Here is an 18,223-nt window from a genome sequence, read left to right as displayed (position 1 = left end):
ATTTTACAGTTTCCTGTCATAATGGACAGGAAATTATTATCAAAGAAAGTAACATCCTTGTTCCAGAGTTCTGGCTTGACTTTACTACCCAGATTGTAGGCAAATTCATTTGTTTAAATGCAAGTAAATTCTGGACCCAATGGGAAGGTTTTCCTGCAGTATTTTATCTTGAGATTTCTGCACTGAGACCTACTGGCATGTTGAAACTTAGAATTAATATGAATTCAAAGTGCTGGCTTTGGCTTTTAAAGCCCCAAACAGTTCCAGCCCAGTCTACCTGTCTGAAAGTATCTCCCCCTATGAACCACCTCAGAGACTAAGATAGTCTGGGGAGGCCCTGTTCTCGGTCCCACCTTCTTTGCAAGCACAGCTGGTGGGGACGAGAGACAGGGTCTCTTCCGTGGTGGCCCCTTGGATATGGAACTCCCTCCCGAGCAATATTAGGCCAGCCCCCTCTCTCCTAGCCTTCAGAAGGAGAGTAAAAACCTGGCTCTGGGAGCAGGCTTTTGAAAAATTATTTGCAGTGCAATAATTTTAATGTGGAATATGTGCGATTGACTATGGAATGACCTTAGACTCTGATCCCTGAATGGTGTGTTTTAACATTGGAATGTTTAATATGTATTAATTTTAATCCAATTTATTTTTAAGTTAATATTGTATGTTTTAAGGCACTATGTAAGTGCCACTTGTAAGCCACCTTGAGTCCCCCTTGGAGTAGAGTGAGATATAAAGAAGGTAAATAAATAATAAATATCTACTCATACCTTTACTGATTTAACACAACTGGGTACCTAGCCTCGCTTTCAGTTTTAGTGTAAGGACTGTCAGTTTAGACCTTATAAAGCAGTAGCAAATACAGGTTCATATTTTCTTGTAGAGCAGGACAGCATTATACTCACTTCCTTACATCAGTTATTTCTACCAAGGCTTAAAACTGAATATTCCTGTTGAGTGAGGAGTGGAAGAATGAAGTTGTTCATCCTGAGGGTTGGGATTTCAGCAACATAATACCTTCTAATACTAAATTAGGTTGTTTAAGTGTCTGTGTTTTTGAAAGCAAGAAAAGAAAATTGATGGAAGGAATAAGAATTAGCCTATTGATAGGTAAACAGATGGCCTAAGTATGATGGCTGTTGTGATTGTCAGGGAACACGCGAAGTAGAGATTGCTAGTACAGATGCTAACAAAATATTCAGTACTCTGTAACATGATTGAAGGGTAAGGACTGCCACAACACAGCTCATTGTCATCATAGGTGATCACTCTTGGTGGAGTATCCTAAGGTTTTTGTTTTTGTTTTTTGTCGTGTCAGGAGCGACCTGAGAAACTGCAAGTTGCTTCTGGTGTGAGAGAATTGGCCGTCTGCAAGGACGTTGCCCAGGGGACGCCCAGATGATTTTTGATGTTTTATCATCCTTGTGGGAGGCAGAGTCTTGGCAGTGGGTTAGGATGACTGAATCTCTGTCCACTACCCATACAATGCAGCTATATCTCAGTTAATGAAGTAGATGAGTTCCTAAGTTTTACTTCTTCTTGAACAAGGATAAAGAGATGTGCATGCAACAAAAATCCTAACTTCACATATATAGTGTGTTGGGGTCTGAGTTGGTGTTGACTAAGCAGGAAAAAGTGTTTTGGATTGTGATGGGGAATTTGACAAAAACATCCCAATGTGTAGCAGTGGTGAAAAAGGTGAATTCCATGTTGAAATTCATTAGGAAAGGACATTTTAAAAATGGACACAATTAAGTGTTGATAAAAATCTTCAGTATAACCACACAGCAAATACTATGTGTATTATATTTCAAAAAGTATGGTAGACCTGGTGCATGAAGACAGCAATCCAAATCCATTCTAATCCAATCAATTGTTATGATGAAAACTTTTATTATTTAGGCTGTTTATCTCTGAAAAAAATATGAATAGATCTGGCTGGACGAAGCCGGAGACCTGGCTGGACGAAGCCGGAGGAGTAAATTTGACCCAGCTTTGTCCACCAGGCTTCTCCGTACAGTACCAATCGAGACCTGGAGGGCGGGGAGGCGGAGTTGCGGTAGTCTATAAAATTCTATCCCCCTGACCAGAGGCCCCATCCCGCAGTCAACTAATTTTGAATGTGTCTACCTGAGGGTGGGTGACCGGGACAGAATAGGGATTCTGTTAGTGTACCGCCCACCTCGCTGCACTACGGTCTCCCTACCTGAGCTAGCAGGGGTGGTCTCGAGCCTGGCATTGGAGTCCCAACGGCTTCTTGTGCTGGGGGACTTCAATGTACACGCCAAGACTACCCTAGTAGGAGCGGCTCAGAACTTCATGTCTTCCATGGCAACCATGGGGCTGTCCCAACAGGTATCTGGCCCCACTCACAGTGCTGGACACACATTGGACTTGGTTTTCTGTCAGGGATGGGAGCAAAGTGGCGGTGTTGATGAGTTATCCATCTCTCCGTTGCCATGGACCGACCACTATCTGGTCAGCTTTAGACTTACTGCACCTCCTAACCTCTGCAGAGGTGGGGGACCCATTAAGTTGGTCCGCCCCAGGAGGCTTATGGATCCGAATTGATTCCTGATGGCTCTTGGGGATTTTCCCGCTTCCTCGGTTGGTGATCCTGTTGATGCCCTGGTGTCTCTCTGGAATGGGGAGATGACTAGGGCAATAGATACGATTGCTCCAGAACGTCCCCTCTCAAGTAGCCGAGCTAAACCAGCCCCTTGGTTCACCGAGGAGCTGGCAGTGATGAAGAGAAGGAAGAGGAGACTAGAGCGCATGTGGCGTTCAGACCCGAGCGAGTTAAATCGAACACGGTATGTTGCCCTCCTTAGGGCATATGCCGTGGCAATAAAGGCGGCAAAGAAATCTTTCTTTGCGGCCAATATTGCGTCCGCAAAGAACCGTCCGGCTGAGCTGTTTCGAGTTGTCAGAGGTCTATTAAATCCCACCACGCCGGATGGGAACCCTGACAACTCGACGGCCCGCTGTGAAGCATTTGCTCGGTTCTTTGCGGACAAAGTCGCTTTGATCCGTTCTGACCTGGACACCATGTTAACGGCAGTCTCAGAGGATGTAACACGAGCATCTGCTTATCCGATTTTGTTGGATTCATTTCAATTGGTGAAACCTGAGGATGTGGACAAGATACTTGGAGGAATGAGGGCAACCACATGCATCCTAGACCCCTGCCCATCCTGGCTTCTAAAGGAGGCCAGAGGGGGATTGGCCGTGTGGGTGAAAGTGGTGGTTAATGCCTCCCTTCGGGAAGGCAAAATTCCAGCCAGCTTAAAACAAGCTGTGATAAAACCGCTGTTGAAAAAACCATCACTGGATCCCACTCAATTCGTCAACTATCGGCCTGTTTCCAATCTTCCCTTTTTGGGCAAAGTCCTGGAACGTGTGGTGGCCTCACAACTCCAGGTATTCTTGGTAGACACTGATTATCTAGATCCGGCACAGTCTGGTTTCAGGCCGGGACATGGTACCGAGACAGCCTTGGTCGCCTTAGTGGATGATCTGCGCAGGGAGCTAGACAGGGGGAGTGCGTCCCTGTTAGTTCTGCTGGACCTCTCAGCGGCCTTCGATACCGTCGACCACGGTATCCTTCTGAGACGCCTCGCGGGAATGGGCCTTGGTGGCACTGCTCTGCAGTGGCTCAGGTCCTTCCTAGAGGACCGTACTCAGAAGGTGTTGCTGGGGGACAACTGCTCTACCTCACAACCATTGACTTGTGGGGTTCCGCAGGGCTCAATATTGTCCCCCATGTTATTTAACATCTACATGAAGCCGTTGGGAGAGATCATCCGGAGTTTCGGGGTGCGGTGTTATCTGTACGCAGATGACGTCCAACTCTGTCACTCCTTCCCACCTACTACTAAGGAGGCTGTTCAGGTCCTGAACCGTTGCTTGGCCGCTGTATCGGACTGGATGAGGGTGAACAAATTGAAATTGAATTCAGATAAGACAGAGGCACTCCTGGTCAGTCGTAAGGCCGAACAGGGTATAGGGTTACAGCCTGTGTTGGACGGGGTTACACTCCCCCTGAAGACGCAGGTTCGCAGCTTGGGTGTGATCCTGGACTCTTCGCTAAGCTTGGAACCCCAGGTTTCGGCGGTGTCCAGGGGAGCATTTGCACAACTCAAACTTGTGCGCCAGCTGCGCCCGTACCTTGGGAAGTCTGATTTGGCCACGGTGGTCCACGCTCTGGTTACATCCCGGATTGATTACTGCAACGCGCTCTACGTGGGGTTGCCCTTGAAGACTGCCCGGAAGCTTCAGATGGTCCAGCGCTCGGCAGCCAGGTTGCTAACAGGAGCGGCACTCAGGGAGCACACCACTCCTCTGCTGAGCCAGCTCCACTGGCTGCCAATCCGCTACCAGGCACAATTCAAGGTGCTGGCTTTAGCCTATAAAGCCCTAAACGGTTCTGCCCCCGCTTACCTCTCTGAACGCATCTCCACCTATGAACCGACAAGAACATTAAGATCGTCTGGGGAGGCCCTGCTCTCGATCCCGCCTGCGTCACAGGCGCGCTTGGCGGGGACGAGAGACAGGGCCTTCTCAGTGGTGGCCCCTCGGCTATGGAATGCCTTGCCGGCAGACATCAGACAGGCACCTTCATTGCTGACGTTTCGGAGAATGGTCAAGACCTGGCTATACGAACAAGCGTTTGGCTAAGCAATGCAACTAATTAAGGAAGACGGTAAATGGAACATAGGAACGGCACAACGACTACGAAAACGGATCTGATTTCAACTGAGGCGTGATATATGTTGTTTGTTGATTTGTCCTTTCTGATTGTTAATTGTTGTGGATCGACGTTGTCGATCCTGTTGTTGTATTGTTGTGTTTTTAATTGCACTGTAAACCGCATTGAGTCGCCTGTCAAGGGCTGAAAAATGTGGTATAAAAATGAAGCAAATAAATAAATAAATAAATAAAATAATACATAAATCATGTATACACTTGTGAACAGTCTGGAGAAAGTGCATGTAGGAAGAATTTCTTCCCTCCATATAGCACCAGAACCTAGAAGCACACATTGAATCTGAGAGGTGGAAAATTTAGGATGGATAAAGGAAATTATTTCTTTACAGAGCAAGTAGTTTAGAACTTTTAAATTCAGTGCCACAAGATACACTGTAAATTGTCAATTCTGTGTCCAATTCTGGGCACCGCAATTTAATGGAGATGTTGACAATCTGGAATGTGTCCTGAGGAGGGTGACTAGAATTATCAAGGTTCTGGAGAACAAGCACTATGAGGAGCAGCTTAAAGAGCTGGGTATGTTTATGTTGTAGAAGAGAAGGCTAAGAGGAGACATGATGAGGGCAGTGTATAAATATGTGAGAGAAAGTCATAGGGAGGAGGAAGCAGGCTTGTTTTCTGCTGCCCTAGAGACTAGGATGTGGAACAATGGCCTCAAAGTACAGGAAAGGAGATTCCACCTGAACATTAGGAAGAACTTCTTAACTGTGAGAGCTGTTCAGCAGCGGAACAGCTCTCTGCTCCGGAGTGTGATGGAGGCTCCTTCTTTGGAAGCTATTAAGCAGAGGCTGGATGGCCATCTGTCGGGAGTGCTTTGAATGTGATTTTCCTGCTTCTTGGCAGGGGGTTGGACTGGATGGCCCACAAGATCTCTTCCAACTCTATGATTCTATGCATTCAGACAGCTTTGAAATGGAATGAGACTAATTCATGGGAAAGACTATTAAAGACTGCTAATCATGATGACTGCATGCTACCTCCAGTACTAATGACAAAGTGCTGTTACACACGCATCCTGCATGTGTGTGCTTTGCTAAGGCAACTGGATGATTCTTGTGGAAACAAAATACAGGGTAAAATAATTATGTTCTTATACTGCCCCCACATTTTGTTGTTAACTGCTTTAAAGCTGACTTTGAGTCAAGAAAACCCTATGAATGAAAGATGTCCAAGTCAGCTCTGCTCAGGTCTTAAATATTCAGGCCCATGACTTCCTTGATGGAGTCCTATCATTCTGAAATCCGGTCTTTCTCTTTTCCTACTGCCTTCTACCTTTCGAGGCATCATAGTCTTTTGTAGTGAGTCATGCCTTCTCATGTATGTCCAAAGTACAACAGTCTTAGTTTAATGTATTGTCGAAGGCTTTCATGGCCGGAATCACTCAGTTCTTGTGGGTTTTTTCGGGCTATATGGCCATGTTCTAGAGGCATTTCTCCTGACGTTTCGCCTGCATCTATGGCAAGCATCCTCAGAGGGTGAGGTCTGCTGGAGCTGGGAAAAAAGGGTTTTTATATCTGTGGACTGACCAGGGTGAGACAAAAGGCTTTGAAATCCACAAGCATGTGGTCAATTTCAACAGAAAGGAAGAAACCATGAAAATGAACAAAATCTGGCTACCAGTATTAAAAAATTCTAAAATTAAAACAGCAGAGAGAAAAACAGGCAGGGACATCTAAGCACCTTTCATTAAGAGTTTGCTCCAGGCACAGTCAGCCCATTGTATGCTAATCAAGGTGGTCAGTTGAAAAGATTCACACCTAGCCCAACTTACAAAAGCCTTTTGTCTCACCCTGGTCAGTCCACAGATATAAAAACCCTTTTTTCCCAGCTCCAGCAGACCTCACCCTCTGAGGATGCTTGCCATAGATGCAGGCGAAACGTCAGGAGAAATGCCTCTAGAACATGGCCATATAGCCCGAAAAAACCCACAAGAACTGAGTCTTAGTTTAGTCATTTTGACTTTTAGGGAGAGTTCTGACTTGATTTGATTTTTTTTAGCAGTTCACTGAACTTTTGGTGTGGATGTTATGTAAACTAATGTGTGTCCAAACTATGCTCTTCAGTCTTTTTCTTTTCAGTTTTCACCACAGTTTTTATTCCAGTGGCTTTTTCAGTAAGTGGGATATAACCATAATTCTTGGTTTGATTTCACTTTGGAGTTGTTATGCTCCCCTCAAATCACCAGTTTAAACAAGATCCATTTATTCAATAGCAATAATGAAAGTATGCTCTCAGTGCCACTTGTATTTTTCGTTTGACCAGTTTGCAGAAATACCTATTAAATAACTTTAAAAATAACTTTAAATCTACTTTGCTTTCTCAACTCATAAGGGTTCAGGGGTTCAAATAATGGATGTACCGGATGTAGTCTTTCAGCTTTTCCCAGTGGTTTTTGCTAGCAGCTTGAAAGTTACATAATTTGGCTTCCCCAGCAAACTATGTAACTGGAATGAGGTTTATGCTTTCCTGCCCCCTCTCAGTGTCTTGCTTATTTGCATGCTTGCTGATGCACACTCTTCGCACAAAAACAGGCATGCCTCAAGGGAGGCTGGGCAGTTTGCTCATGACGCTCTTCAGCTGTAAACTTCCAGCAAGTGGCGATTTAAAACTCCTCCTAGATCGGATCGGCAAACCTTGCAGCTGAAGAGTATTGTGAGCCTGTTATATGATCTTTGCTGTTGCTAAATTGATTATTTGAGTACACAACACACACCAGTTTGATGAATGCTATCTAAATACATGATTGCCATGTCGTCTGATCCAGGTAAGGGCTTTAGTGTTCATTGTTTTTTGTTGTTGTTCTTTACTTGCTGTATCAAAGTTCTCTCAGTCTTTGGTGTAATATTAAAAAAATGAAGTGTAGTTTGTGTGATGCTTCTGGAATGCTGTGGCCTCTCCCCTCCCCTGGGTTTGATTCAGTTGATATTATTCATAGGAAAGTGTAATGTCTGTTTAATATATCATTCACAAATATTTTATGTTAGCTTTCCCATTGCCCGAATGTGTTTGCAATTTTTCTTGTACAATTGAATTTACTGTTATGTTAAATGATTTTTGTTTCCGGCTTACTTCTTGATCTGACAGCCTGGGAATTCTCTGTTGACCGTTAAATTGCTCCTATAGTTTCTTTTTTTGCAAATTGCTTGTACTGAAAAATCCATTTCCTTTCTTATTTATTGAATTGCTGTTGCCCTTGGAATCTAATGCTACAGAGTAGGTTTTCTTTAAAACACACATGCATGTGTGTCTGCAGTAAACCAAGGAAACTAAATTTTAGGATTACGCATACATTGTTTCTTATCGTAGTTGTTTAAATTTTCTATAAAAGGCAACTAATTAATAGGAGCCATTCTGACATTTCATCTTATTCTATAGTATACAAATGCTGACTGTTTTATCTCAGTGTAAAGTCATATTTAAGGGAAATGAAACATTGGTAAAAGCATATTTGCCATGCAAAATGTTCAGGAACATACAATCAGAAGATAAGAATGTATCCTGTGTTCCTCTGTACCTATTTCTGCATGCATGGTTACAGTGTGTCACCAATAATATTTGTTGAATTTGACAGTGCAGGAGTGAAATATGTATCCCATTCATTTTTAATGGTTATTATCTTGCCATTCTTATTTTTTAATTTATTAGATTAGAATAGATTATTTAGTTTATTAGTGGATAGATTCAATCAAGTAGGCCACTTCACCAAGTGTGCAAGATCTGAGAAGGGTTATTGATAACAGAATGATTTGGAGTGTATCTGTTCTAGAGATTTAATGCAGTTTCACATCAGTTTAACTGTCTTGGTTGAATGCTATGGAATCCTGAGAGTTGTAGTTTGGTGAAGTATCAGCACTCTTTTCCAGAGAAGGTTAAAAGCTTTGTAGAACTAGAGTTCATTTATTCTATAGCATTGAACCATGGCAGTTGAAGTGACACCAGACTGCATGAATTCTACACTATGGATGTACCCTTGGTGGTCTCTCATTCGTAGGTCTCATAATTGAAGATGACTTGATGGTAATTAATGCCATGATAAAAGCAACATAGTTTGGAATTAGGCAGCCCATGGACCACCCACCATCCTTAGGGTCTTTTTGGTTCTGATATTAATATATGTTTGGAGAAGATAATGATGCTGGGGAAAATGGAAGGAAAAAGGAAGAGGGGCCAACAAAGGGCAAGATGGATGGAGGTTATCCTTGAAGTGACTGGCTTGACCTTGAAAGAGTTGGGGGTGGTGATGGGCAACAGGGAGCTCTGGCATGGGCTGATCCATGAGGTCACAAAGAGTCATAAGTGACTGAAAGAATCAACAACACCAACAACAACACAGTATTGGTCTTTATTGATACCATGACTTAATGAAACAACTTTTTTATACCTCTGTTAATGGATTGAAATTTGTGAAAATAATTTAGTCCACACTTTCTGGTTTTCCTTTGTAATTTCCTTGTTCAAGTACTGCAGCCTGTAAATACTTTACTATACATCCAAAGATGGTTGAAACATTTTGCAACTAGTTTTGGGTATTGCTATTCCTAATGTCAGATTTGAGTCTGTATATTCTCAGCCATAGAAATGTAGAGGATCATTGCTGGTGTAGAATGGCATATATCACTTTGGAGAATGAGCAATCAAACACATCTCTGGTGTTGTGGGTGATGTTTTTGGCACCTGTCATATTGTTCTGTGAGGACAGAGCTGGGGGCTGGGTTCACGTCAGGGTCTTGGTCCTAAATTACTCTCCATGTTATGCATCCTGTTCTAACTAAATAGTAGGTTTAAGATTTGGAGGCTGTCTGTCGATCAACAAAGAACTACCTCCCGGAGAGAATCCTAGGATTCTCTAGGATTGGGTCCAACTGGTTGAAGATGCATAAAACTGAAAGGACAAACTGGTTCCTTTTAAGTCCATGATTAAAGTAAACGCTCAGACAACATGATGATTAACAATAATATAAATTTCATAGACCAAGCTTTTCTAGTTCTATACATTAGGTTTGGAATAGTAAACCATCACACTTGCTTCCTAGGTAGCCTTACTATATCTTCTTCAGCAATGCATTCAAATTGGGTTGCTGTAAGTTTTTTGGGCTGTATGGCCATGTCTTGGAACATAGCCATACAGCCTGAAAAACTTACAGTAATCTAGTGATTCTGGTCATGAAAGCTTTCAACAATGCATCATTCAAATTGTCTACACACAAAAGAATCCCAGGCTTATAAATATACATTAGAGTTGTCACAACTTTCAAGTTAATAATAGGTTTTTCTTGTCCAGAATTTCATTCATGCTGAATTTTCTGAAGCTGCTTTGATTCAGTCAATGAGTATGAATAGAAGTTTTTGAAAATCAGATTCATCTTGGAGACATATCTTGAATTACTAAAATCCAGAGATCTGTTTTGATGGATTTAACACAGCTAAAGGATGTTAAATGTAAATTACTTCCCAAAGCAGGACTGAACTAAACCTATGAGGCTCTTCCTGAAGAATTCCAGTCAGGTCACCAACGGGAAGTGCCTTGCCTCCGAAAGGACTTTGAATTCTTTGTGTTGTGATGTGAACACACAGCAGAGACTGGCTGTTCTCTTGTGTTTTATAAGCTAGTGGCTGTTAAGAAAGGCAAGTGCTCTAGGAAATAAACAATTCTGCTTAAGGGGTTTGTGAAAGAAGCAGACTGAAGCAGATGCTGCATTTTACCTTGTATCATACGATTTTTTCCTTTTAACAGAAGTGGGTTATCTCCTTAGCTTTATCACTATATTCCAAGTTACATATTCACCATCCTCCCTTTTCTGCCACTTCATATTAATGCCTAGCCTTCTTGGCACTAGTACAAAAAATGTCTGCCTTTATATTGTTCTTGAAGAATGAAAAAAATGAATATTCTTTACTCTCAGGACATTTGCTTGAACCACTGCCTTAATATTTTTAGAAACAGGATGCCACAGAAAGATGCTTCAGTGCACACAAACACCGGAAGTTTGAAAACTGACCAACTTACCAAAACCATTTCATGACCTTATATTGTGATCTTTTTGAAAGATAATAATGAGGGTTCGTATATTAGGGTTGTTATTTGGGCAACATTCATGACCTCAAACATTTTCCACAGCAAATATTTTTATATCTGATATGAAGTAATATTACACAGCAGCATTTTTGTCATATACAGAAGCCCTATGTACACAACTCATTAATCTAGAGTGAATTATCTAAAATTACATGACACATATATCAAATATGTCACCAACATTAAAGCAGCTTGATTGTATTAGTGTAACTGAGAATAATGTTCTTTGTGGTAGAAAATAGTACTCATATTCACATAACCATAATTAAAATATAAAAAGTAATGTTAATATTATTATTACTGTTTTAATCCCACAATTCTTCAGAATAATACTTTCCTGAACAGATCTATACAGGACTGAGCTGTGCTTATATGCAAGGTGCAAGGTCGGAAAAATTTAGGGTCTTGCCTCATTCATTTTACCATAATTGTCTATCTATCTGGTATCTAGATACCTGGATGCTACGAGATAGAATAATAGAATCATAAAGTTGGAAGAGACCTCCTGGGCCATCCAGTCCAATCCCCTGCCAAGAAGTAGGAAAATTGCATTCAAAGTACCCCTGACAGATGGCCATCCAGCCTCTGTTTAAAAGTCTCCAAAGAAGGATCCCCCGCCACCCTCTGGGACGGCATAGCTGGAGCTATCTTTCACTTCTTGGTGTCTCCTGTCCTCCTAACCTTCTGGGACATACAAATGAAGAGAAATATCAACAACACTCTTATATGTTTATATTAAATTACTCATATCACAAGGGGAGCTTTGAATCTAAGCAGCAGAATAATACTTGTGTCTAGCAACAGGTTATCATTTTTGACACCTCAGGCAATATATATTTTTCTATAACTTTATAACTCTTCTCTGTATATAGTATACTGTACATTATTACCAAAAGAAGTCCTGTGGCATCGTGAAGTCTTAACACATTATTACAGTTCTAGCTTGGGGATCTGGCGATGCTTGGATTACTTGAGAAAGGTATTGTTTGTTTTGGGAAGTTTGGTAATATCTCTGGATACAGGTTGAACTACAACTCCCACGCAGGCAAGTCATTCCGTGACAAGTGTGGTCCAGATCCATCGTTGGTTGGGTTCACAGTGCTCTCTGGATGTAGGTGAACTACAACTCCTTTAAGTCATGCTGAATTCTTCCCAAGCCTCTTGTTCAGTTGCTGATCAATTTCTGTGTGCCATAGAAATGGATAGGAAAGGGTTAAGTGAGAGGCAGTAGGCAGGGTCATGCAAATTTGGAGAGAGAAAGGAACCCTGGGATGTCCATTCTGGAGAGAAAAAAAACAGAACACCTAGGATGAAATGATCTCTGAATGAAAGCATTCCTTGGGTAGTTGGTGTTTGGGGAGGGCATTGGCAGGGGTTGGTCTACATGTTCTAATCTGCAATGTCAGTTGAAGGAATGCTTTTGGAGGCTTCTCAGCACGTGGAGCTATAGCCTGTTTGTGGAGGCTGGAGGCTATCTGTGTAAGTGGACACCTCTGTCACATACACACATTTTCACTTTTATTATCTGTATAGATGAGATACTTCCATACTAGTTGTTTAGCATGCCCCACTTGCATTGAAAGAAGCAGAAGTTATTGTTTCTGGTCCCTCAGGCAGTATCTATTATTCTAAAACTGAATAACTCACTCTCCTAGCATACATTAAAACCAAAAAGAGCCCCATGGCGTCTTGAAGTCTAACATCTTTTATTACAACACGAGATGAGATGAGATGAACACCAGGAAACAATAGGGAAATGTTAAGATATACACTATGTCATAACCAAGACGGGTATAAAATGAAAGATGATATAATTACATAAACATCTTTCCTCGCTGAATAAAAAAAAACAACAACAAATGTACTAAGAAGCTATAAGAGATCTTATGAAACAACGAGGAACAAGATCATTAAGATCTCACATCTGATACTGAGAACAATAATTTTTAGTGGGTTGTTGTAGGTTTTTCCGGGCTATATGGCCATGTTCTGGAGGCAATTTTTCTCCTGACGTTTCGCCTGCATCTATGGCAAGCATCCTCAGAGGTAGTGAGGTCTGTTGGAAGTAGGAAAAATGGGTTTATATATCTGTGGAATGACCAGGGTAATGTTTCAGCTGATCACCTTGATTTGCACTCAATGGCCTGGAAGCGCCTGGGGGGAATCTCTTGTTGAGAGTGAATTGATGTGCCTGATTGTTTACTCTCTGTTGTTTTGCTGTTGTAATTTTTGAGTTTTTTAATACTGGTAGCCAGATTTTGTTCATCTTCATGGTTTCCTCCTTTCTGTTGAAATTGTCCACATGCTTGTGGATTTCAATGGCTTCTCTGTGTAGTCTGACTTGGTGGTTGTGAGAGTGGTCCAGCACTTCTGTGTTCTCAAATAATATGCTGTGTCCAGGTTGGTTCATCAGGTGCTCTGTTATGGCTGATTTCTCTGGTTGGAGTAGTTTGCAGTGCCTTTCATGTTCCTTGATGCGTGTCTGGGTGCTGCGTTTGGTGGTCCCTATGTAGACTTGTCCACAGCCACATGGTACATGGTAGACTCCTGCAGAGGTGAGAGGATCCCTCTCAGCATCTTGGTAATTTATTCAGCTTTGCACAATGGGCAGGAGGAACCTAAGCCTTGGGACATCTCTCTCCCTCTCCCTGGTGAGCTCTCAAAAAACATCATGTTCAAAGTCCACAAAGTTTCCTTCTGTTTCCTTTCTAGCACCTTGTTTTGGGCTTATCAAAGAGAGGTACCGTAGGTTTCGTCCATGTGTAAAAATGAGTTTTCAGTTGTAAATGTTGCAAACATCTCTGAAGTTAAATGGGCATTGTATGCTTGTTTTAATTTCACTCTGGCCATTTCCTCTCCAAGAGGTTTCACTTACATACTAGTTGCTTAGCATACCCTGTTTGCATTGAAAGAAGCCAAAAAGAACCAAGTATTGGGGTAACGATACAAAAGGTTTGCTAGGGTAGACCCTCTTTCACTCAGATTCAGCCCCCCCCCCCCCCGAATCAAAATCCTGGCTACGGGCCTGCAGAGGGTTCATCCTATTACAAGCCAAACACTGCGAGTAGATTAAAGCACAATTCTTAAATAACATAATAATAATAATAATAATAATAATAATAATAATAATAATAATGATAATGATGAATTTCCTTCAAGTTAAGGGGTGGGTTGGGGAGAAGGAGGGGAAATGAATGCATGGAGGAGCTGGCAGGGTTCTTCTCTTTCTCCACTCTTTCATACCTCCTTTGCTTTTCCCCATCTCTCCTCCTCCTCTTTCCATCTTTCTTCCTTATCCATTTAGCTTGGTGGGGCAATAGGTTTAACCCTTGTGCTAGCTGAACTGCTGACCTGAAGGTCCGAGTTTCAAATCCACGAGACCGGGTGAGCTCCAGTCTGTCAGCTCCATCTTCCCATGTGAAGACATGAGAGAAGCCTCCCACAGGATGGTAACATATCTGGTCACGCCCTGGGCAATGTCTTTGCAAATGGCCAATTCTCTCACATCAGAAGCGACTTGACATTTCTCAAGTTGCTTCTGACATGATTAAAAAAAATCAATTTAGTGGCCTGTGCTATGTTCTTTCTCTTCCCTTAGTAACTTGGGCTCAGCTTTTGGCTCCCCCTGCCCCACCTTGTATAGCAGCCACTGCTTTGACTAACGGAGGAGGGGATAAGTATTTTGCGGCCCCACCAATCAACTAGATGTACCCCATTTGGAGTTGGGACCCACATTTTAAGAACCTGTGCCCAAGTGCAGGGAACTACTTTGATGCAAATGAAAATATTTGCTCTCTGCCCGCGCATTTGCTTTCAGCAAGATTCTCCAAACTGTTGATTATAAAAAGAAAAGAAAGGAAACCACAATGGACTGAAATTAATCAGTATGTTACGTCCAGGATTAGAGTTCAAGAAAAAGAGAAGAGCCCTTTCCACACTTCCAGTTAATTTCATAAACTGCATTCTAAGCTAGTTTCTCTTTGTGAGAGTTGCCCATATACAGCTTTCATTGTACAAGGTCATTTAATTATACAGCAAGCATGGATTAACAGGGTACAACACACAGATGCTTGTCCTGCTATTAAAATGTTGATATGCACAGCACAAGGTGTTTTCAAAGAGATAGCTGTTAGCCTTTATCAGCATAAAAAGGATGGAAGGCTCTAGCAGCATATTTGATAATAACTGATTTATTTTAGTATGACCCTTTGTGGATTTTAATCTACTTCTTTTGACAAACTGTTAGACTATTATGCCACAGGTTTTAAATAATGATTCCATAACTATGGGGTGAGATCAATGTGTTACATGTTACAGAAAGATTAAAATTGTGACCCTGGTATTACAACAGAAAACAGCTGTGTAAAATAGTACAGGCATGTTGATCCATGTGATGGTGTGAAACGTTTAGGTCTCTTAGTGCTTAGGTTTGAACACAAAGAAGGGTATTTATGATGGCTTGTCCTCCATTCTTGTGTAGGATATTGGTGTGTAGTGTTTCCATGTCCCTTGTGGTTAGAGTAAAGTTGATTGAGTTCAAGTTGACATTTTTATATGTGCATGTTTTTTTTAATGTCTTGCCTTGTATTTTATAATGTGTTGACTTTTATGTTGTTTTTCGGCACTTTGTGCTGTCTGTAAGCCTCCCCAAGTCCCTTTTGGAAGATGGTGGCAGGATATAAGAATAAAGTAGCAGTAGTAGTAGTAGTAGTAGTAGTAGTTATCTGAAACACAACAAGATTATGGCAGAGCAGACAAGATCACTATGCTGGCTGTTGTATTGGATCACATGTTAGACATTTCCCAAGTGTCGAGGACTTTGTGATGTATCAGCAAATAATGTGTACAGATCCGAGTAGGGTGGTCTTCTGCTGCTGACAGATGGTAATTTTGTCAGCACCGATCGTATTTAAGTGCAGGCCAAGGTCTTTTGGCACTGAAACCAGTGTGCCAATCACCACTGGGACCACCTTGACTGGCTTGTGCCAGAGTCTTTGCAGTTTGGCCTTTAAATCCCCGTATCGTGTCAGCTTTTCCAGTTGTTTCTCTTTCATTCTGCTGTCGCCTGGCATTGTAACATCGACAAGCTATACTTTGTTTTTTAACATGATCTATTGTGCTCCAAAACTCTGACAGTTGAAAGTCCCAGAGTAAGAATAATAATAATAATAACTTTATTTTTATACCCCGCCACCATCTCCTCAAGAGGACTCGGAGTGGCTTACATGGGACAAGCCCAATCACAGATAAAAATAACAGCATTAAAATCAATCAATAATATCATAAACAGACACAAGCAACAACATCATAAAAACAATAACATGGCTGAAAAAGAGAATCAGAGCTGGGAACTGGGCTCAAGTAAATGCAATAAATTCCTAGAGCTGGGGGAGTACCTCTGGCCATAAAATGTTGAGATTAGTGGGGGGTAGGCCGAACTAAAGTGCAGGTACTTAGGGAAGAATGAGCCAGATCTCTGGTGAACTGCCTAATCAATGGCACAATGGAACATCCAAGTTTTTAAGTTCTTACGAAAGGTGAACAAAGTGGGTGCTTGTCTGATCTCCTTAGGGAGGCAGTTCCAAAAACGGGGAGCCACCTCCAAGAAGGCCCTCTCCCTCATCCCCACCAACTATGCTTGAGACCATGACAGAAGCGAGAGAAGAGCCTCTCCTGATGATATTAGGGTACCAGCTGGTTCGCAGGGGATGATGCGATCACAAAGATAGGCAGGTCCTGAATCGTTTAGGGCTTTGTAGTTTGATGTGTTCATTTTCTGTAACCTTTTCAGGCTTGTGATCCCACCAATTCTTTGTCACTGGCCGATGAGATTTGTGGCACAAGTTCCAATGGATCATCAGAGCAATGGTATTATTCCTCTGCTTGTCATCTATCTATTATTATTAGAGTTATCTGACACACTGAGTGGGTTGCATTTTCCTCAAGAAGTCTGTTGTATTATATTCCTCTTATAGTTTGGTGTATCAGACAGTGTGTCAGATGGTCCAACAGCAAGAGTTAAAATGCTTGAACCATTCATTGTTGAATTTTGTATTGTATGTATTTTGGGCAGTAGATAGAAAGTGCCTGTTCGGTGTTCCTGTGGTATGTCCATTCTGCACATTCATCGGGAATTCTCTGTGTAGTTGATAGAGTACTTCTGTTGTTCATTAGTAGGATCTATAGATAGTTTTCTTCAAAATGTTGTGTTGGCCAGTCTCAGCTTTCTGTAACTAAGCAATCTTGTTCATGATAACCATGGCCCCTCCGTTGTCAGCCTCTTTAATGACAATATTGGAGTTGTTTCTGAAACTGCGGATAGCATTTTGTTCCATATCATTGAGAGGATGTGGTAAATTATATCTCTTCTTCAGTATCTCATCCTGGACATGGTGGCAAAGCCTTTTTGCTATAGAAATTCAGTGGCATGTTTCAACCAAAATCCATGTATTGATTTTACAGCACCCAGAAACAATGTTCTGTGTTTTAGATTAATGTCTATGGTCCTATTGTGAGACCGATGTGATGCTTGATCACTGTTCTCTTTGCTGACATTGCAGTCCCTGGGATATTCTGAATCATAGTCAGCAGTAGAAAGTCTCCAGATTACAACAAAACTGTGTCATGTGTGTGGGTTTGGAGCAGCAAACCCACACACATGACTTGATGAAAGAATAGACTCATCTGCCCAGCTCAGTTTGTGGCTCGTAGATTTACAAAATTATTGTCTGGGCTCAAAGTCGTTCTGTTGTGGCCCACCATGGAGGTTTGTAGTAGGAAACATTCTTTTCCTTCAGAGAAATAAATTGAATAATACAAAAGTTTTTTTGTTGTTGTTTTCCTGGAGAAATGTTGTCAAGTGCTGAATTGTGCAAGGGGCTATTCTGTATATATAGTTCCAGATTTGGAATTTCCTTTTTGATCTTTTGTTCTTTGCTGTGCAGAATGCTTTTGGGATTATTGAGTAGTTTCCTGGTGAGCTTGCTGCACAATTGGATGCACTGTGTAAAGTAGCTGTAGCTCAACTCCAACTTTTTAATCAGAAAATATGGCTTCACATTTAGAATATTTTGATATATGCTGGGATATTGTGCACTCAAATATTGCTGTTTTGAGGAAAATTATATTAGAAAACAAGGTCAGAGATGCTCATTTTCATTTCCCATCGGAACAGCTGTATGTGTCTTTGCAAACATCCCAACCTATTCTCTCCTTTCTCTAAAAAACAAAACAAATCCAGATGTCCAACTTGATGATTTTTGCAGAATTGCTTGTTGAATATCGTTCTGCACTTTTGTTGAGGTAAAAACAGTAAAACTGAAGAGTAATCGAAATGAATGCTTGTGTTGTTTTCATGTAGTTTCTGGATCATTCCTTTTCCAC

General features: G+C 41.6%; 1 protein-coding gene across 2 annotated transcripts in view; it reads left to right on the top strand.

Annotated features, from left to right (window-relative positions):
• Nucleotides 1-18,223, top strand: part of FGD4 (FYVE, RhoGEF and PH domain containing 4) — a 142,621-nt gene that overhangs the window by 74,003 nt on the left and 50,395 nt on the right. The window contains exon 1 of one of the 2 annotated variants that reach the window (XM_060776797.2): nucleotides 7,316-7,528. The exons of the other annotated variant lie outside the window; for it this stretch is intronic. Coding sequence (XP_060632780.2) covers nucleotides 7,489-7,528 — 40 coding nt within the window. The 5' untranslated portion in view covers nucleotides 7,316-7,488. Of the gene's footprint in view, nucleotides 1-7,315; nucleotides 7,529-18,223 lie in introns of those variants that run through there. 2 annotated transcript variants of the gene reach the window in all.

This window comes from Anolis sagrei, chromosome 5 (assembly GCF_037176765.1).
Source record: "Anolis sagrei isolate rAnoSag1 chromosome 5, rAnoSag1.mat, whole genome shotgun sequence".
NCBI lineage: Eukaryota > Metazoa > Chordata > Lepidosauria > Squamata > Dactyloidae > Anolis > Anolis sagrei.
Note: the sequence above shows the minus strand (reverse complement) of the source record. Positions and strands in the feature narration are given on the sequence as shown.